This window comes from Eleginops maclovinus, chromosome 19 (genome assembly GCF_036324505.1).
Source record: "Eleginops maclovinus isolate JMC-PN-2008 ecotype Puerto Natales chromosome 19, JC_Emac_rtc_rv5, whole genome shotgun sequence".
NCBI classification, from domain to species: Eukaryota; Metazoa; Chordata; class Actinopteri; order Perciformes; family Eleginopidae; genus Eleginops; species Eleginops maclovinus.
In genome coordinates this window covers 10,366,840-10,389,202 of record NC_086367.1, presented here as the reverse complement: position 1 = coordinate 10,389,202, position 22,363 = coordinate 10,366,840, and the positions used below count along the sequence as shown (strand labels likewise).

The following is a 22,363-nucleotide window of genomic DNA, read 5'->3' as shown; positions in this document are numbered from 1 at the left end:
AATGCCTGGGCTCTTTAATATGAGTTTCTGTTTAAAGACAATCACTTGGCCAATCTTCCAGAACCTTCTATTCCCTTCTAAGAGTATTTGCACATTTAACTGTGCGTTTAAGCAACATTTGTTATAAGGCTTTTTGAGACAAACTGGCTCTAACCTTGGTGTCCATACTGGGATCCTTGAGGTCCATAAGAACCAGAAGGGCCGCTCTGGGAGTAGGGACCCATCCCAGAATACAATTGGCCCCCAGGTGAGGGGTGAGGGGACATGGGTGGTCCTGACTGAGGAGAAGCGAACTGAGAGCCGGGCTGGTTCCTCTGCATGTTGGACATGATCCCTGAAACACACAATTAGATATAAAAAGCAATGTCAATGCTTTGATAAAAAAATGCCTAAAAACACAACGAGCTTTTTAAGAGTAAATGCACCTGCTCAGAAAAATCAAATGTTGACTGAGGGATTGAGCGACAGTGGATGCGATCATTCTCCTGCTAAATAAGTGTGGATATCCATTCAATTGCCCCGTGTAAAGAGACCCTTCCTTTTGATGAAAGCCTAATCTTTTACCTTGGCATTGGCTCCTGTTACCCGTAGATACACATCAGTGAGTAATTCAGCATGGAGCGGGTATTAGACAAAACAGGCACAAAAAGAACAGGCTGACATGTAAAAGGAACCCTGAGCAAAAATGAAAAAAACATGTTTAGTGAACTCTTTCAGCGGTGAAAGCCGAGATCAAGTATATACCTGGCCTTAAAGAAGAATGTATACCTGCAGAAGGTGAGTCCATGTGTGTGGTGGGGCATGAAAAAAAACGTTTGCTCCACTCTCCACGGAAAAAGCCAGTGAATTGACCATGGCTACTATGTTATTCTAAGCCATTCTGTCAATAGATGTGTTAAAACCTCTCAGGCCCCAAACTCGCCTCTACCATTCAAATTGACATTTGGAGCAATCCTCGCCTGGGCTTCGCTCTTTCAAGCGGACCCAAAAAACCCATAGAAAGGTCTCCCAATCCACCGTGAATGGAGAAAGGTCGCTGGACAGCCATTGAGCGAGCAAGACGAGGGTGTGTGGGTGCGTGTGTTGGGGGGGGGGGGGGTAGCAGTATTGTAGATTAGGTGTAAATGGATTGGGTCTGCTCGACTGTAAACTTTGATAGCTATCCGCTATGTTGAAGGAGCGTGCACATTCCGACTCTTTAGTGAGTTTGGGGTTTAGGGAAACGACGCGGTTGGAAAGTGCAAGCAGACACTTGTATAATTCTTTGTTTCTGCTTAGAATGTGAGAGCAAATGTGAGGAGAGAGGAGGGAGATAAAAGTTAAAAACTACTAGGTTTTCACTATATACTTGTGTGCACATACGTGTGTGTACATATTTGTGTTTCTGAGTGTGGGGGGCATGGATAATGGGGAAAAGAGAGCAATAAATGCTCAATGTGTGTGTGTTTGTTCGTGCGTGGAACAGACAGAGGCCAAGACCGAGGCAGTGAGAGAGAAAGTGTGGGAGGGAAAGACAGAGCAACGGAGCAAGAGAAAGAGCGATTGGGGCCTGAAAGTGCTTAGGCTGCGAGTGCTGGGTTTAAGGAGCGAGGACATTATTGTAATGTTTTGCTTCCATTAGGGTAAGGGGATTCTGGAGAGGAGGAGAAAAAAATTACAGTGTGTAATATCGCACTTTAAATTGCCTGGAAAATGGATGGGGAGAGGAACATTGTGCAGACAGTGCTAAAAGCAAATAACACATTCAAGGATTTCTCTCTCTCTGCTTTCATCCACACACACACACACACACACACACACACACACACACACACACACACACACACACACACACACACACACACACACACACACACACACACACACACACACACACACACACACACACACACACACACACACACACACACTTCTCTCTTTTTTGGCAGAGCGAACGAAGCTCTCAGCCGGACAACAACAACAACAACAACAACAACAACAACAACAACAGGCAGTCGGCAAAGCACGCAAGACAGTGTGTGTGGGGGGGGGGGACATTCAGCGGATTTATGGAAATAAAGAGTGGAGAGAGGCTCTTAGGGAGGCAGGCACTTGAGCAAAGTGGGGCGTGTGTTTGGGAAGGGGGGGGGGGGTTAATCCTTGCTAGGAAAACAGCGGAAAACAACAACCAGCCCTGTTAACCGGTGCTGTGTTTTTCCGGACTGGGCTGGGGAGGGCTCGAGGTTTACAGGCATTAGAGAGCAGTATTAAATCTCCTATTTGATTTCATCATGTTGGGAAAATAACCTTTTACAGTGCCCCACTCTCTCTCTGTCTTCATCCATCTACTCCCTGTCTTTCTCTCTCTCTATGTTAACTGCTCTTCAGTGGGTGATAGAGAGAGAGCATCCCATTAAGGGCACATCCCAGTCTTCCAGTTTGTTTTGCAATGTTTGTGGATGTAAATGAGCAATTCTGCTGTTTTTAGTAATACTTGACAAGTGGCCATAATTGCTGGAAGCAATTTCTCAGTTGGCAGGCGCATGTGGCTTGTGGGTTAGCATTCGTGCTACAAGCCTTTGGCAACAAGTTGTGGGCAAAACTGAAGTGGCTCTATCAAAAGAAACACACGCTCTGACTGGAACTTAATTGACTGAATGTTGACTGTTACATATTTACAAAAACATAGTTTTCCGCTGAACTATCTTGGGAAATGATGTTCTAGGATGCTAAAAAACCTTGTGTGAGAGAGCTATACCTCAACTATCATTTGATTCTGTTTAAAAAAGTTAGTTTTCAACACATGCTGGTGCCTTTAAAAGTTCAGAGGAATATGAAAGTCCTGCATTGAGCCGAACCAGCCACAATCTTTGCTTACATCCTTTTGTTACATCAGGAAACCTCTCATTACAACCACTGTTGTCGATATTCACCGAGCTTCACTTTAACAGACTATTTTTGATTTTGTGTCTTATGATCTTCACCTTTGATGGTGAAACACCTATATTTCTGAGTGTAATTTATCTGGATTTCTTTTGGAAACAATTTATGCTACATTGATTCTTCTAAGTGTGTAAGCCATTACATTTCACTAAAGTAAACTTCTCTTTTTCAACCTAAAATGTTCAGTATTCTGCTGCCAGAAAGGCCAAACATCAAATGAGTGCCATTGGAAAAAAAACACACACACACACACACACACACACACACACACACACACACACACACACACACACACACACACACACACACACACACACACACACACACACACACACACACACAGACACACACACACAGACACACACACACACACACACACACACACACACAGACACACACACACACCTTTCTCCTGAGCCATGGGTGAGCGGTTGTTTGGCGGCTGGGCTCCTTCTGGTCCATTCCCAGAGCTCTGTGAAGCCATCGCAGAACCTGCACAACAATACAGTCATAAAGTTTCACACATTCACATTTCAGAGCAATAAAAGCTGTCAGATTAGAAGAACATATTATGCATGAATTGAATTCTCTTCTTTGTATTAAAGCAAGGCCAATAGAAAAAAAGACTCCCTGTCTGAATTCTTTGAAAACTCAAGGAAACTGCATGAACTGTTGTGAAGGAAAGCTGAGAAGGACCATTTTTTTCTTCTGCATTTCTTTCAATGACACTGAAGTTAGTTAGAAAGTTTAATTTGGACTTGGGTTACCCTGGATGTGTTCATTGAGCTTTAAGCGATATGGTTGGAGGGATTGATGCCAAATGTGCAGACACACAAAGCACTCAGCAGAATCACTATACATGAAGTTGTTTGTGACTTGCTATTAGCTAAATGACAAATGCACTTCCAGAGGACATATCAAGTCGTTGGACCCTATGCCACTTCCTTGTGTAAGCATTAAAACCAGAGCAATCCCCTATAGGAAACCAGCACCATTTGAGCATCATTGATTAGGTGGTTGTGCAGGTCTTTGGGCTGCGCCTGTTCCATTGAAATCCAATAGCGAGTTGAGGGTCTGATTAGGACAATGGCAGACAGAGACTATGTCGGATTGATTTGGCCCAGAGGAAAGAGAGAGATGGCAAATTAACCTTTTATCTTTGGATTCAGACCTGAGGCAATGAAAAGAGGAAAAGACGGGGGGCCAAGTGTTTTTTTTTTTTTTAACTGCCCTGGTTGTAGTTTGCTGTGGATGAAAAACCTAGTATTTAAATATAATGCTGCTGAAATGCAGCATTTAACTAGAAGACATGTTGATGTTATTCAACTGTACATGTTCACTAATGATTGTCACTACATATTTTTACAAATGCCGTATATGATTTGACTTTGTTTACCCAGGATGCCACATTATGAATTACTGTCGCTGAGTGACGTATAAAAAAAAAATCTCCGATAGTGTCCTTAGCACCCACACTGAATATAAATCCCTTATTATAAAGGAAACACTTCACATTATTCAATCACACAGTAAAAAGTATGCTGTGTAAGTGTGCGCACATATTTGTGTGTGTGTGATGTGTCTGTCCACGGTAGTAGGAACATGACTGGAGGTGACACACTCCACATAACAAACCCAATTAAGTCAACATAATTGCTTTGCATAAAAATGCATAAACAACATTTCCATACACCGACTGCCTACACAGTAACACGCACACAAACACACACTCACACAAATCTAAAAGTAATTGGACAAACAAGTGTAAATAAACACACTCAAACACACAAGGAAACACTCGTAAGAGCACAAATGTAGAGGATATGAACTGTAATATTACACACACACACACACACACACACACACACACACACACACACACACACACACACACACACACACACACACACACACACACACACACACACACACACACACACACACACACACACACACACACACACACAGACCCCCTGCCTCACTCATAAATAGATCCAGCGGCGCTGCTTCAAAGAGGGAATATTCAATTAGTCTGTCACCATGTGGAGGGAAAGGGAAAAGTCAGAGTGCAACCCCTGAAAAAACCCTGAGATAACTCGAGAAAGACTAACTATGTGCTTCTATGTTTACCAGTGGTGAAAGACACAATGCTTTACTTTAGTAAAAACTAGCTAAATATAAATATAATTCAAGTAAAAAGTAAAACTCCACAAGCTGACGAAAGAAACAGTTGAAGAAAAGATGTCTCATTTTGCACTGTGAATGTTTTTTATGATATCATTTTCTGTTATAATTGGGATACCATTAATGATATGTCAACTTTTAAGCAGTTAGGGATTGAACTTGGTCAAGTGGGATCAAGTTTTAACTACTCTATGTGGTGTTCAAGTTTAATATATGCAATTCATCATGTTTATTTTCTCTCTTAATGTGTGACTTTAATCCTATAGAATTTCTGAGATTTTTCTTTGAACATCACCCCTCTACCGTGGCTCTGTAATTATTATTTTGTTTACCTACCATGGCATTGACCCAAAAATCATAGTGGATTTAAGAGAAAAAAAGTTTCCCTGGAAATACAGTGCATTATCTGTATATAACATGATAGTGGAAATACTCTATCTATTACCTTAAATTATACCTTTGTACAGTGCTAATAAATGTACTTAGTTACTTTCCACTGGTATGTATGTTTGTATGCTTTTTTCAGTTTAACTGTGTTTATTACCACTTATTCGTATTGCTTATACTGTATGTTTATGTGGAAGAGCCTTTTACAAAGGGTCATGGCCGCTTGTAGCCAGAGGGACAGATTTAGCTGCAGCACGAGTTTAGATGGGTGGCTGGTTAGTGAGGACGAAGTATCCTATCATGAGAGTACTGAACCTTTAAACTATGGAAGTCCACCCTACGATAACGGCTAGCCTTGTGTGTTTGTGTGTGTGTGCAGGGATGCATGCCAGGCACCAGCTATGCTGTCAGACTCTGTTTGTTTGGATGGCAGAGTGGTGGTGGCAGCAGCTTACACTGTGTGTGTGTGTGTGTGTGTGTGTGTGTGTGTGTGTGTGTGTGTGTGTGTGTGTGAGTGTGTGTGTGTGTGTGTGTGTGTATGTGTGTGTGTGTGTATGTGTGTGTGTGAGAGAATCACTATGAAGGTACAAATAGGGAACAGTGCCCTCCATGCTCCACTACTCTCTCCACATGCCCATGTAAATTGTCACCAGAGTTGACATTAATGCAAAGACATGCAATGGTGTGTTTGTGCATGTGTGTGTGTGTGTGTGTGTGTGTGTGTGTGTGTGTGTGTGTGTGTGTGTGTGTGTGTGTGTGTGTGTGTGTGTGTGTGTGAGAGAGAGAGGGGACGGAGAGGGAAAAGAAGAATGACAAGAAACAGATCTCTTTGTTGAGAAAGAGAATTGAAAAACAAATGAGAGTGAAGTGAAAGTAGAGTTGAGTCAGACAAAGCCTCACCTCTGCACCTCGGTCCGTGCAGTGAACGAGTGAGGCTCAGAGCACTTCGTAATTATTTCAACACCAATTACTGTCCAAACAAAGCTTCATCCCACATTTTGTCCTCTTTCTTTTTCTGTTTTCCTTACTCCTCTCCTCACTATCATTTTCAACAAGGTGCCATTAAATAATTACGTCCAAATAAAACACACAGGCTTCCACAGTGAGTCCTGGCACGTTTAATCCGTACCATTAATAATTCACACGCTGAATCTTTGACGTGCATTTGTTCTCCACGTGCTGCTGAGAGAGAGTGGGGAGAGTTAAATGTCAGCAGGAGCCGACTCTATATCGTTCCCTTTCCACAGAAAAAAAGGCCGTCTTTGCTCGCTACGAATGAGAATGTAAAACAAATAAAATGCTAAGAGAATACTTCCACTGTTCTGTTAATCTTCTTTTGGCTGGTGTGCATGAGGGGGATTTATATGTGTCTTGATACATCGGTATGCTTCTGTAAGTCTGGCTGTAAGTAAGTGCGATATGTCAACAGTACAGTGTTTTCCTGGTAAATAAAACATGAAATTCTTATTTTTCATTGATTGGTTATGATTTATTAGTTTAATACATGTTGAGGTATTGTTATATTGCAGGGTTTTAAACTGTTTAAGGGGCTGTGTTGAAGTATTTGTGATTATTCTTATATCTTTTTGCCAGTTTTTAACTTTTTTCTTTACTTTTACTATGCATGTGTTTATGTCTAAGTGCTTTAATGTATGTTTTTTTTTCTGTGTAAGATCTCTTAATATGTTTATTCCTTATAGTGCTAGTGTTCCCATAGGTGCTTTGTAACACAATTAGCACATGTGGTCATCAGTGACATCATGGCATTATCTCTGCTGTCCCTCAGCCTTCATCTTTATCCACAGTCCTTACTACTGGCAATTTACACCTCTACATCACCCAGCTGAGCAAACACACATATGAACATACACTAATACACACATGTTAAAATGGTGGAAACAATCCCTGCCAATCACATCCATACACATTAGGTTTTCTTAAATAAGGGAATATGTATTACGAATTAAGATGCTTTTATTTTTTAATCAAAATGTAAATCAACGTAACCTTATCCTGAATGAGTGAATTTTCGTGGCTGGTCTAAAACAAACATGATGAAAGTGCACCTGTGTACATGTCTGTGCTTAACACTGACCTATCAGAGACCACTAGGCTTTACAGAAAAACAGATCTGATGTTTTAGAAAAGCCGGGACCTGCCCCATGAACAACTAGAGCAAAGTTAAGATATCTTTAACGGAAATGCTCTCTTACAATTGTGCTGAAAAGTCAAAGAACTGTAATTTCCTCTTTGTAAAAAAGGCACTTAGGGGGCAGATCCATTTTATACTCTTTGCTCATAATACAAGGCAGCGGGGCCAAAGTAATGGGAGTTCATTGCATTTTTGGAGATAATGCTCCTCGCTAAAAACCCAATACACATTTTAAATTTATTTTCTGCGAGGCCTGCCAAGGCAACCCTGAGTCTCCTTTGAAGAGAGGGAGTGTGGTCTTTGAAGCTTTTTTTCATCAGGGTTTCAAACGCAAATGCAGGGAAAGTTCAAAGCCGAGGGAGAGTACTTGTAGCAGCATTCTGTTTTGTTTCTGGGCCTGGGTAATATTAAGCATTGGATTTAATGCGGGTGTGTGTGTGTGTGTGTGTGTGAGAGAGTATGAGTAATGCAAATGAAGAAAAGTCAACCGGAGAGTCAATGAAAAGGCTTTTATTAATTGCTGTTGAAAGGAGGGTGCACGTGTGCGGTAGCCGACATGTGTTTACATGTATGCAAGGATGTACGGATATAGGTTTACAGAGCATGTAGCGATGCCTCTGCCTGGCTACATAAAAACATACAGACACACACCCTAACTGTTTCTCAAAAAATACTTACTCCTTGGAGCAGCAGGGGCCATTTTTGCTAAAGTGAGGTAAGGGCGGTGACCACTAATAGACCGGCGTGTAGTTCAGAGAAAGGGCTGCTTCAGCACCATCTCCTAATACAAGCCTTAGGCTGTAAACACACACACACAAACACACACACACACACACACAGACACACACACACACACACACAGACACACACACACACACACACACACACACACACACACACACACACACACACACACACACACACACACACACACACACACACACACACACACACACACACACACACACACACAGGTAATTTCCCCCACTTGTCCTGTCTTTAGGGGAAAGAGGCAGATAAACAGCGTGCTCCAATAATGGCGGTTTAGTTCTCAATGGGTGCGAGTCAATGCCTCTCCAAGCCGGGGGCTAATGCCAGTTAACTCTCCCTGTAGGGAAGGAGCCCAGGCCTGCGGTGGCTCGCAAAACAAGCGCTCTCCCAAGATCCTCATTACTTCCAATGCTGAGTAGCAACTGTAAGTAAAGCAAAACTGCAGCTTAAGCTAAAAAACAGCGAGCGGGCGAGAGAGCGCTGGAGTGAGAGAAAGCAAAGAAATAGGAGTTGGGGAGGGAAAATAATTGTACTCTGTGCTCCTGTTAGGGTTTTCCAGTCGGACAGAGTTAGAATGGGATTTCTCTAAATGGCTAACGCAGCAAGCCGGCATATTCTTCTTTTTTTCCCGCTGTTTTGGCGGACGGTGTGCTTTGTGAATGTAATGTCTGGGAGGGGGGCTTTTTTGCTGTTTTACTCAAAACATGAGCAGCCATTGGGAGGAGAGACGAGGCATGTGGGAGTTGGGGGAAGTTGGGGAGGTGCGGGTAGGAGGGTTGATGTGTGGATGGGGAGGAAGAAGTAAAAAAAAAAGCAAGACAGAAGTGGAGAAAGAGAGCTGGAGGAGGGATGTCGAGAAATAAGAGGGATGGAAAATTCAGCCTTGTTCCTCGGTGGGAGGCCTGTACCACAGCAACGCTCTGAGCGAGGAAAGCAACAGAGACAAACAGAGATGGGGAGGAAAGGGTGGGGACGAGGGAACGTGAGACACAAGAGGGAACAGAAGAGAAAGCGAGCACGATAAAAATAATGAGAAAAGAGAGGGACAGGGACAGCCAGAGGCAGTGTTCCCACCGCGAAGCCTCTTAGGGAGTGGTGTGACTAGAAAACTCGCCCGGCTACACACCGCAAAACACACTTGCATAAAAGCTCACCCCCCCACTCTCTTTCACTGCTTTCTTGTATTAACTTCCACTACTAGCAGAGGAAAAGTACAAGTTTTGGTTGAACATCCCTGCGGCGTATTTTCTGGTCCGATATTTTGCAGCCATTACATTTGTTTCCCTTCTCTTCGGGGAAGTCGACATTATTTATATTTTTAAATGGCCATCTTCATGCATGCAACCCTGATCTGAGGTCATCACTATGATTGCTTCCAGGCGTCCGTGTTTGACCTTTGATCTCAGTGTGGGAAAAGATGCAGCACCAATTTGTTTTTTTCCCCCATCTGTGTTTCTCATTACCATAATTAGAGATAGAAATATACTTTCTGGAGAGGAAAAACTAAATGCAAACCACAGGCTAGGCTGGGGGACCATGAAAGGACAAGAGCGGGTGTAAATGGGTTGGAGAAGATTCATTAAAGAGATTCATTGGGAAGGACCCTTAAGCTAACACACTGGACAGGCCTGGCGTTCTCGCCCTCTCTGTCTCCCACCCTCTATCTATCCCTCCTTCCCCTCTCCCTCCTCCACTCGCCCTGACCTCTGTGTCCTTTTCCAGGCCCTGGAAGCACTTCAAGTGAACGCAGATACACAGATTAAACTCTCCGGAGCGCTCGCCTGCAAGCTCCAATCACCTCTTTAGAAAAAAATAAAAACTTGGAGGGGGTGAAGAGAGAGACAGAGAGGAGAGGGGGCGAGGGAGAGGCGTGCACTGTTAACTGGACCTCGGAGGACTTTGGTGGAGAGAGAGGAAGGAGAGATGAGTATTTGTGATTTTCTGCGGCAGACTGAGCGATCTGGCCAGAATGCGGATGTGCTCTGTGTCAGTAGGTAGTTTGGCCTTCAAAGCCAGGCACACGGGAGAAAGAGAAATACCACCAGATATGAAGCAGATCTGATAACGGGGCATAAATACACAGATTATTATTTCTTGGTAACGTCCTTCCTAAAGCTACTATAAAGGAGCTCAACTGAACATCTAAAGTTGATATGGATCAGCACTACTTTTTGATCAAAGATGAGTTTATTGTAAGTCTGCATCTCCCGGTCTAAGAAGCCCCATCCTATCAGCAATAGCGATGACAACTGAGTTTCTGTTTGTATGAAGTTTAATTCAGTATGCATCAGGTTCAGTGTGGGAGTAGATATGGCTTCTAGTTGTTTCAGGGGAAAAGTGACAGCCCCACAAAGGCTGACAGGAGGTCACGTTATACTGACAGCTGACCTGGCAACAACATCGAACATCGATCAAGCCCACGTACACACACTCAAAACCACACAACATACACAAAAACGTTATCTACATTTAGGAATATGCAGGAGTTTTGAGAAGACCAAAACAAACAAATCAATATTTGATTTGCTTTCGTCGTATCAGCAACTGACACTAACTTTTGCACCAAATTTCTTCAGGGCCTTGTGTTTTGCACTTTGGCTGGACGACCTCACCTCCCCCCCTCCCCTTAAAAGCTTGCAGTCAGTGATGAAGGCTCCGACATCGCATTCAGCTGCACATCCATCCAGATGAAAGACGAATGTATGCTTGCCCCGTCCCCAATGTCTCATGGAAGGAGAAAAATATTCTGAGAACACTCTGAATTGCTTCAGAGACACTGGGAGGAAGGATGTGTGTGTGTGTTTGTGTGTGTGTGTGTGTGTGTGTATGAGGTGGAGGAGCAAAAGGGGGACGTTGGCGGTTGAGCAATGTGATTTCTGCTCGACTGTCACAAATCTAGCGCAACAGGAAAATCAATTTGGCCCTGTGTGAGCCTTTTTGGCTCCGGGAGAGAATCCAAATAGCAAGGCGACGCCCGGATAATGTTACAGTGTATTGGATTTGCTTCATGGAGAGACAGCGAGAGAGAGAAAGAAAGAGAGCGAGAGAGGAAGGAGAAGGAACCAGAGAAGTGAGGGGACGAGGGAATCACAGGCGTGCCATAGAGCTCCGACAAGATAGATTTGTGCAAGTATATGGGTGTATGATAGGCTGGCAATCTGTCAGTCTCTCTCTCTCTGCCTGACTCTTCCTCGCTCACACACACACACGTACACAATCACACACGTACAAACAACACTGTCACTCATCCAAATAAGCGAGCGCATATAGGCCTAAGTGATTTATTTATATGGCCATATATGTTTCTCATGAAACCATGAAGAAACGGTTCATAGGGTTGTGTGCTTTTGCGCTGTTATGTATGCCTCCTGTGTGTGTGTGTGTGTGTGTGTGACAGCCAGGTGAAAGGATGACATGATGAAATTGCTCTCCTCCGACCGCTGTCAAGGGTAACGTGTGTCCTGTGAGTGCTCAGCCGTGTGACATGTCCCATCACTCCTTCGACTGAGGCTGACCAGCGACAGAGTAACACACAAACACACACACATAAATATACCCACACAGAGGCAAATATAAATGACTGCATCTATAAAGATTGGAAGACATTTCTTTATACCCTTTACCCAGGAACCACTTTTTGCATAGTGATTATGGTGGATTATGTGGCAAAGTCCATAATCTAATGCAGGCGGTAACGTACACACACCTTGTCACCTTGTTTTTTGTTTCTAAAGACTACATTAACAACACTTAAAACAAATCTTCTTTGGATATACATGTGCAATTATCCCAAATAATTCACAATATCACCATTGGGACTACAACTCCCCCATATTGTAGTTTAAAACATAAAGGTAAACAATAGAGCGACAGAATGCATTATAGAGGAACCAGCACACCACGTTTTTCCAGTGAGAAGACCAGAATGCATTTCAGCCACCAGATATGTTGTTGTGACTTTTCCTTGATTGGAGACATTTTTTTTTTCACGGCTATTAATTAGCTTAATAATGTTTTGTTTATTAGGAGGACAGTGTTGTTCACACGGCTGGTTTGAATAATGAAGAAGGTTTTTTATGGCTTTGGAAGTAACACAAGTGGGAGTACTGAGGATACAGAAAAACAACACACAAATACACAGTGCTGTTCGTTGCTTGCTCTCTTGCCCCCTCCCAGTCCCCGCTGACTTGTACCAAACTAAAACGACAACATTAGCCAAAGTGTCCTAACTTGTGATGAAGTGTTAGAAAGTGGAGCGTTGGTAATCAGATGTGTGCTAACCACATTAGTTCTCCTGTGTCTCTCTGAGGCTGGCTGCTCCTTGATCTAATTCAAACTGATTGTAGTACAGCCGCTAAAACACGCCAGATGTTACTCACTGCTCCACGCTTTATCACCATTTACTTGGCATGGGGAATATTTTTAAATATTTTCTTATTAATCACGTCCCAGCGATCAGTTTCGCTTCCCGTCTTCGCCGCCTCATCCCGGGTTCTCGTCATGATTCTTGGCACGAGTGCCTGGAAAAAAAACACTGTCCCAGTTTTTCATTAGCGTCAATCACTCTGGTAAGCGGCTTCGAGGAGGTGCGGACGAGGAGCTGGCGTTGGGATCTCACTCAAGACACTTTGCCCCGCCTTGTCAGAGTGACTGACAGGCCTGAGACATGTCCGCCACGCAGTCGGGCAGAGAGGTGGAGGGATGACGGGGAGGCCAGGTGAAAAACAGACACACACAGGGCTGTCTGAGGCAAATCAAATCCACACTGGTTTATAATGCTCAGTGTTTATCTAAATGGTTATGCGCTGCACTATGGCCTCAGGAGACAGGCAGACACACCGTGCATTGTCTGATAATCCTGTTGGTGTCTTGTTTGGCCTGCCATATCTTAGATAAGACTCCAAATCAGATAGCAGGTCCTCCACTACCAGTCAGTCTCAATTCATTAACACTCAGACTGGAGAGGAAATATTAGTAAATGTTGGAAATACTTGTGCGAGCCCCAGGGGAGATGGACTATATCAAAATTCCACTGCAATGAACGGACGTGTTTCTACAACATCGCGATCAAAGACTTAACAAATCCTTTCTATGCAAGGACAAAAACTGTGTGAGGAAAATGAACGAGACATATTCCATGAAGCACTCTGCACTAAGCTCTAATATTCTTCAGCGGTCTGAATTAGGATTTCAAATGGGCCAGAGACATCAAAGACTAGACATGCTGGATTGATATTATTTGTCTTCTGGTGCAGTGTGCACTCAGCTTCATCCTCTGTCCAAACTGGCAGAACGAAAATTGATCTGGAAGGATTATATGCTGAGTTGGAAATGAGAAAAAAGAAAAGCTATTAAACCAGCGAGTTGTCACCTTTATGCTTTAGGTCATCTGCCTAGCTCTAAAAAGAGGTTAAACTCCGCTTGCCTAACCCCCAGGCAAAGGAGGGGTGATATAAAAATAAAAGGATTGAAACAACGTTTGCAACATCTAAAACTGAACAAATAATACAAAAAGAAAACGTGTGATTCCCAAAGCATCTGCAAAACTCCTGTCAAGCGAATAATTTCTCTGTGCTCCTCGGATATATTTAAATAAGGTTACTGTATATCAACACATTTGGCACAAGGCTGTCCGTGGAAATGAGACTCCAAATGTACCCAAAAATATTAAATCCCAAATACGTTTTTTTTCTGCAATGTTTAAATTCCTACCCTATCCTGTGGAGGAATTGTTGTTTGGGATCTGTAGCTCATGTTTTCTTTCTCCCATTGTTCCCATGTTTTTCCCATTGTACTGCCTTCTGTGTTGTTGCTGCAAATTTATATTTTTCAACACGGATATTTGCAATAAGGTATGGGCGCGTTTGTGCTGCAACATCATTAGAGCAACATCTTTTTTCAGGTAGCAGTTCCAAGTGATGCGCGATTGAGTGGTTGCAAAGACGGGAAAAAATGCCATAAAAATGCAGTCCATTCACCATTGAGCTATCAGCAACTGCACTCCAGGGTTTGTTCATTTGACATCAGTATGTAGATTTAAATGGACTATAATATTATAAGTAGTAATAGGAAATCAAGATTAAGGCAGCGAAACACCTCCTGTTACCCTGTTTATTCTGGGCTGATTTATTTGCCTGTTTCATTATTAAAATCTTTTTTGTTGCAATGCAAAACAAACCATGTTGTTATTTGTTTAAACGTGAATACCTATTCTGCACCAGGGTCAGTTTTCTACATGACCTTTTTAAAAATCCTCTTTAAATGCACATATTTAAAAACAAATGAAATCCAGCTTAGGGCTTTTTAATGGCAAAAGTATACGGAAAGGTCAAGCAAAATTGTAGGTGTGAAAACTGTGAAAGGTTTACAGCAGCAACACGTTTAGTAATGGTACTGCATTACAGATTTCAAAGAGCACATCATAACTGAATCACATGGGGCTGGAAACTTCTGTCCCCATCCCGTTCAGTGATGTCACAGCAGCTGCTTTTATATTTCTGTCAAAGGCAATACACCTCATTAGACGTCACTGACTGGGGGAATGTTTGTGATTGTTTTCTCAGTTGATTTCAAACAGCAGATTCTCGTTTGGTGGCACAAAGCAATTTCCCCTTTAAGCTGTAAAGCAATTTTGCAAATTTCCCAGTGGTACACGATGTAGAATGCGGTGTAGTGTGAGGTTCTTCTTGTCAGTTATAGTCTTGTTTGTTTGTGGAGATGTCACTAATGAAGTTATCATGCTACAAGTTGCATCTTCCATCAAAATGAATCAGTTTATGGAGATGTAGGTGCACATAAACTTTTAGAGGCGTCAATGGAAACTGTACCTGGTGCAGAGGTGTTGGCTGAGGGTCCACTGGCAGGAGAGATGGGTCCTGAGCCGGATCGCGACTGCTGGGACTGAGTGGAGCCTGCGGGCGAGCCCACAGGGGACGGAGAAGGCCCACTCCTCTGGCTAGCTAGGTGGGGGGAGGCGTGAGGGGAGAAGGGGGACTGTCCCTGGTTTCCGGCCCCTCCCTGCTCTCCTTGGCTACTGGTACTGCTGCTGGAGGAGCCGGCCACGCTGACGGCGGAGCCCAGACCGCCCTCCGTCCCAGTGGGGAGGTCATCAATGGAGCCGGACAGATCCTGGAACAGCAGAAAGGACCCACAGTGAGTGTTTCTGAAGCTCAGCCAAGCATTTGATAAGATGTGACATGCAGCAGGTGGCAAATTTGAACGTGAGCTCATATAATGTCATGATAAATCAGTGCTAATTTAACTATTTCCGCATGGTTGACATTTGATTGGCTGAAAGAGCGGATCATAATGTGCAAGAGCTTCTCAAAAATAGAAGTGAAACACCCGAGGCAAAAACACACACTATGTCCATTGCTATTGCAAGGCAGTTCAGGTTTAAAGCAAACAGTTTTTGACTTTTCCTACTTTAATCACAGAGATAAAGTATCTGCAGTCACGCAGGCAGTGGTTAATATGGCAGAGGAGCAAAAACATTACCCACATAAAAAGACACTACTTTACAGTGGCTGCTGTGGCTGAAATGAATTGTAGTGGGCTTTCATCCAGACCAAGGGTGAGATCATATTACAGTTTTCATTCCCTGTGGTGAGCACAGAACTGTGTGTGTGTTTAGCAGGTACTCCCCATCCTGAATTGATTCCAGGGAATCCCCACTAATACTGCTGACAGAATACTGAATACAGTCTTAAAGTGTACAGCCCCAAAGTAATAAGATAGCAATGAAAGATAGAGGAGAGAAAGGGGTGGAGGTAAAGAGAAGACCAGATGTGATGCAATGTGATAGCTGACCCTTAACTTCACATCACACACATTTAGACAGAGACACACATGTAAAGACGAGCGGCTGTGTCCCAGCTGTAGCTCAATAAGGGGAAGTCACCTGTAAGTGACCCCTGTTTCCTGGCTGGTGCTGCGGGTGTTTGCCAGCTGATCCTGCCTGCTCTGTCAGGCATGTTGACCCCATCCCACCTGAGTCCTGTGCAACCCTAACTGTCACCCCAGAATGTGTCTATGTGTCTGTCTGTCTGTCTGTCTGTCTGTCATATAAAGATTTTATGGGGTTTTTAGAATCCCAAAATCCAAACTATACATGTAACAAAAAACTATCTGTGAATAATATTCTGGTTAACTGAAACTAAATATATATAATCATCATTATTTAAGAAGAAAAGAATAAATAAATAGGAACATGTAATAATTTGGGTTTACATTTTTTGCCTGCAAATCTACATCAACTCTCACCACAGACACTAAATATATCTGAGATCCAGGGAGATGTTACTTATCAATCAATACCAATCCCTATTTTTTTTTTACATAAAGTCTAGTTTGGTCTCATACTATAAAATCTACATTAATAGCAGCCTCACTCTGCCTTCACTAGTAGTTACAATAAAAGAATAAATATTGGCAACATACAAGAGCACTATAAATATCTGCCAAACCCATCGTGTCTTGAATGCATTCGCTGTGACTACAAATATGGCATTTATTTTGAATTTGCCCAGCTCTGCCACACTGTCAATTCAATGTCAACAGTGGCAAACACTGTACTTCTTTCTCATTACCCTAGCACCATGTTATTTCATATAAAAAGTGAGACAGGCGCCTCCCATGTCTCTCTATCCACGCATGGCTTAGCCTGTGGAACAGACAACCCAGTCAGTGTGGCAGTCGGTCCACGGCTGCTTGTTTTGGTTAATGCGATCTCGGCGGTGACACACAAAGCCTTTGTTTCCCATCATGCCGCTGTGAGTGCCCACCCGCTCTGCCAGCCTGCCAGTCTGTCGCCTGGCATTATCTACCCTCGGTCGGCTGAACACATGGGGCACTCGCTTTCCGCTCTCTCTCTCTCTCTCTCTCTCTCTCTCTTTCTCTTTCTCACCCGTGGTACCACTGCCTGTCTCAGCCAATCATGTCACACAGTATTCTGAGCCGAGTGATGTCACGCGCTGCCTCAACCAATAGGGTTTAATGTTATTTGCAAACCGACCCGCTGCCCCCAGGTGCATGCCGTTTGACACAGCAGGGTTACCATGAGAGCGGGTGTAACCATGGCGATGGCTTTTCCAAAACACCCAGAGCTAGCCCGACGTACGGCTAGGTTGTTAACCCACGGGCTAATTGTGTGAATGGATGAGAATAATTGCATTTCACCTAATTGGGTGCTGTTGCCAGCTTTTCCAGTGGCAGTTTAGGGGTGGGAAAATGTGTACCAGTAATTCGTTTAGAGGCTGTTAGGCTCATTTGGATTATACACACACTTGAGCACAGCTGTGTGGCCCAAGACCAAAAAAGTAGCAGAATAATAACATGAAAGGGTGGGAAAGCTTAACACCCGCAGACTATAAAAATGTCAATTGTAAATACCCAATAAACTCACAGTTATGACTTATGCTTGCTGAAATACTACCATAAAAAAGTCATTTCACAATGCACCTACAGTATAATGCATTTATCAACACATACACCCTTCCTCCACATGTACACTTAATTCTCGTCAAGGGCCATGGAGCACTGTGTTACCTGGCTAACCCTCTGCTACATAGTCATGTGTACAGAATCAAAGCCAGGCAGCCAGCTAACCAGCCAGGCAGGCATGCGGTCGGACGATCCAAACGCCCAACAATCTGGGGCCCCGATCCAAAGTGGCCCAAATCCAATTTGTTTGGCTCGGGGCTGCAAATTGCTCTGTGCATTGAGTCTCCAAATAGCTGTCAACCACTCCCGCTTGGCGTCCTGTATCGCTTAATTCGCTCCTGGAGCATGTAATTGTCATAATAAGAAAAATATTGAGGTGATAATAACCAGTTACTTTGAGATGCCACCCCCCCAACAACGTCTCAAGACAGTCACACATACGGTCTCGTATACGCACATAATGGGCCGAGACTGTCATCTACACATTTCACACAACATTGGGGAAGCAGTCGCTCGTGAACCTTCACCTCGCTGGTGTTGGCGCCTGCCTGTACTCTCGTCTTTACTGTGCCTCGGTTTGTGTGTACGTACGTGTGTGTGTGTGTGTGTGTGTGTGTGAAAAATGTTGCTGGGCTGTCACAGAGCGACATGCTTGAGCACTGATGCGGCCGAGGGGACAGATGAAGCTTCACAAACACGCACACTAACACTCTCACACACACCCCATCCTGTCCCTCACTCATACTCCTGACCTGCTCTTTCTCTCACACACACACACACACACACACACACACACACACACACACACACACACACACACACACACACACACACACACACACACACACACACACACACACACACACACACACACACACACACACACACACACACACACACACACACACACACACACACACACACACACAGAACGACAGTGTATAAGGAATCGGAGTGAAGCAGGGACCCGTCACATCCAGCAGACTGTGGGCATTTTTCCCCTGACCATGGTGCTGATGTTGTCTCCTCTCTCCACACACTGGGAATTAATCAAAGTTGCTCTGGTAGATCGAGCGTGTGTGTTAGTGTTAGCGTGAAAGTAGTTCTCTGTCTAGACAGGGAGGAGCCAATGACTGCAGCTTCCTGTGGGCTACAGGAAAGGAGAGCGACTGGAGGAACTAGCTACATAATTTCCCCCCCCCCCCCCCCCCCCCCCTCTCTCTCTCTCTCTCTCTCTCTCTCTCTCTCTCTCTCTCTCTCTCTCTTTCTCTCTCTCTCTCTCTCTCTCAAAACATCGGGTATCTATTTTTCTGTCTCTCTCTGTGTGCCCCAGTCAGAGGGATCGTATGGCTGAAGGCTCTGCACCAGATGGCTAGCCAGCTAACTAGAGCCTGAAAGACAAACTCAAACACAGCCACCGAGCACTGTGAGTGGTAACACTCAAAAACAACCTCCCTTATGGCTTGAAACTAAACCGAACCAAAAGACACATTTTGCATTACAGATTTTACAAGTTGAAAGTCATTATTCACATCAATATTTGATTAAAATGTTTAATTTAATGGATAATCCTCTGCCAGAGGAAAAAAAGCATTGGTACAAGGTCCCTTATATAGTGACATAACTGTGGTCCTACTTGTTACTGTAAAAAAAAGAATCCAACTGTTAAAAATGTAATACTGTTATCAGAGTTTATTTTTATTGGTCCAAGTCATGAGATACCTGTTTTCTGTCTTAGTTAAAGGTGAGTATAATTGGTTTGCTGTGCTCAAAACAAGAAAACAAATGTAAGCAACGTATTTCACAACAGTGTCCTTATTTCTCTAAATCAAAACAGCTCTCAAGAGTTTACATGGGGACTATATCCATCTTGGGACAATTTTGTTGCTGTTGAATATTTAAAATGTCAATTTCTCAATGCTGCGGGCACCACAAAAGAATTTTCCAGCTGCAGAAAATCTGAGATAGATATCTGAAAGCCTAGGCAAATAAAGCCGAAGATATTTGCATGAGTAGATGCTACTAAAGATAAGTGAGAACATACTGTGTTTATTTTTTATGGTTTAGGTCAACTGAGCCCTTAACGTTTTTTAAGGTTACCGATTAAGAAACACTATTGGGCAAACATAAATGGGAAATTTCGCAATATAGTCCTACAGCTGACGCCTCACATTAGCTGTGGCTGAACTTTGGAATTTATATTTAAAAGACTGAGGCTGAGGATTTGATCCCCCATCTCCGATATTGGAAAAGCATTAGGAAAGGATGTTTTCATGGGCAGTATGTAGCTTGGGAACAATAGGAGCCAAAAAGTGCACATAAAATCCGGTCAGTTTTGTTTAAAGACCCTCTTGAAAAGACGCTGACCTACACTTTTAATGCTAATTTTCTATCTACCCTTTTATGCTGTATAGAAGATTTTACCAGAGTGTTCATATAGGGGCTTTGTTTTCACAGGTCAAGAGTAAAATGAATTATAATGTTACACATAGCGACGATTACACTGCACTTCACTGTGGTACAGCATATACAGAAATAACACCTCCGTGGGCTCAGAGGGGAGTTTTAATCTCTGTTTCTGTTCTCGGGGTAAATATGATGATGTAAACTGTAATTAACTCAAACAGCTATCGTTTGTAGGCCTGAGGGACAGGTCTGCTCATGGCAGCCCTGCACTCATTTATCGACTCTGGCCGCTGTGTTTTCTATCTTTATGGAGCACTGGAGACTAAGAGGAAATGCTATTACACAAAGATGCTTTTTTATCCTCTCCCCCTAACTGTCGATTGAGGCAAAATCCAAATGAAATGCCATGCAAATGAATCCAAATGGACTGCTGAATGCGTGTGTGTGTGTATGTGTGAAAGAGGGTTTTAATGCGATGCCCCATGTAGAGTACCAACTGTAATTCCCTTCACTAAGTGCTATTAAGTACAGAAAGAAGAAGAGAACTGAGAAATAGAGAGAGACTTATGGGAGAGAGATTTAACACAACACCCACATCATCATTCCTTTTTTTGATGTTAATCAGCTGGAGTGTCTACCAGAATGATGATGATAATTTGTGATGATGATGATTGATAGAAATTATGAAGATTTAAGCAAAACACTGTAAAATGCTGATCAAAATGTGCGTGCTAATGTACAGTCCCGCGCTGCTTTAGTAGTTCTGTGTAGGAATGTGCCAACATGTCTTAACGGGTTATGTCTTTGCTAGATAATGTGACTGTTTGTGTGCAAACTGGGACATGTATATGTATGAGCCAGTATGTGTGGAGATAAGAGCTCTCAAACAGACTCCCTGCCACCTCCTGAGGGTCTTTGCCTAGTGCCTCCTTTCCTCACTGAGCATTTCACTCAGAGAGACTCCAAATACAGGCAAGGGCACTCTTTGCTAACCAAGGGGAGATGTTTGGCATGCCTCAGGCTCACCAAGAAACCATGTGGGCTCTAGGCTAGCACCCAGCAGGCACTTAATTATGCTAGCTTGCCTACCCATGAATGTCTGGGTTGTGCCACAAGTTTGGAGGCAGCATGTTCTCTCGAATGAGTCACGTTTCCAATTGTCTTCAATTAAGTCTATTTGAGACAGCCACAGGTGGCACACTATCTTCTTGTCCCACCTCAGAGATGGAACATAGTGACCCTGCAAAAGCAGCAGTTAGGACTTAAACAGTGCAACACAATATTGAGAATATTTGTTTATATGGAGTATATTTGACTACATTACACATCATTGTACACCGAGCAGGTCAGGGTGTATATTTATCTACTAGTGTGAAGGCACTTTGGCAGGATATTCAACCCCAGCCATGCAGCCTCCATGAAGTGAAAGCACCTTTCAGGGTAATAATGCTAGCAAATAACAAGGTTGTAATATATCTGTTGCAAATGACCATACTTGAACCAGAGACAAAAAGTCTACCATCTTTTTTACCATATTTCAGGTCTCAGTGCAATGACTCATACAAATAGAGATAACAGGGAGCACTTTTAGACAGTCCCTCCTCGGAGGCATGCATGTTGTTGTACATACCATAAAATAAGGAAGGTGTATAAATCTTGCCTGATTTTAAACTGATGGCTGATCGAACATGCCCTTTATTTGTGCCTTGTGGTGGTATTTCCTTTATGTATGTACTGAGGCTGCTGCTTTGCTAATGTGCTGCTCATGCTACACCTCCAGTGTATAAACGGTGTTGGTATGAAAGTGAACAGTTGCTGTATCGTGCGCCAATAAATAATTGCATGTAGACAGTGGTCAAACAACAGCTCGTTATCCAAAAATAACCATTTAGTTATTTGAAAAACACTGCAAACTGTCAAGAAAGCCACTTTGTTGTAGCCAATGTTTTTACTCTGTCTCTGTTTTTTGTTATCCGGAACAAAAGAAGCCAAACTGTTCAGGGCTTCCCAAAGTTGTGCAGAGGAGAGCCACAGCAGCACTGAAAACCAATTCTGCTTTTCTTTTCAATTCTGCTTCTGCACACTTCACAAAGCCCAGAC

The 22,363-nt window shown here is 43.3% G+C and overlaps 1 protein-coding gene across 3 annotated transcripts in view; it reads right to left on the bottom strand.

The window, feature by feature from the left end:
* Positions 1-22,363, bottom strand: part of arid1b (AT-rich interactive domain 1B) — a 161,683-nt gene that overhangs the window by 35,722 nt on the left and 103,598 nt on the right. For all 3 annotated transcript variants that reach the window (XM_063908161.1, XM_063908162.1, XM_063908163.1), the window contains exons 5-7: positions 15,244-15,544; positions 3,328-3,414; positions 155-334 (exon numbers count right to left, since the gene is read on the bottom strand). In XM_063908161.1, the coding sequence (XP_063764231.1) occupies positions 155-334; positions 3,328-3,414; positions 15,244-15,544 (568 nt within the window). The remainder of the gene's footprint in view (positions 1-154; positions 335-3,327; positions 3,415-15,243; positions 15,545-22,363) is intronic.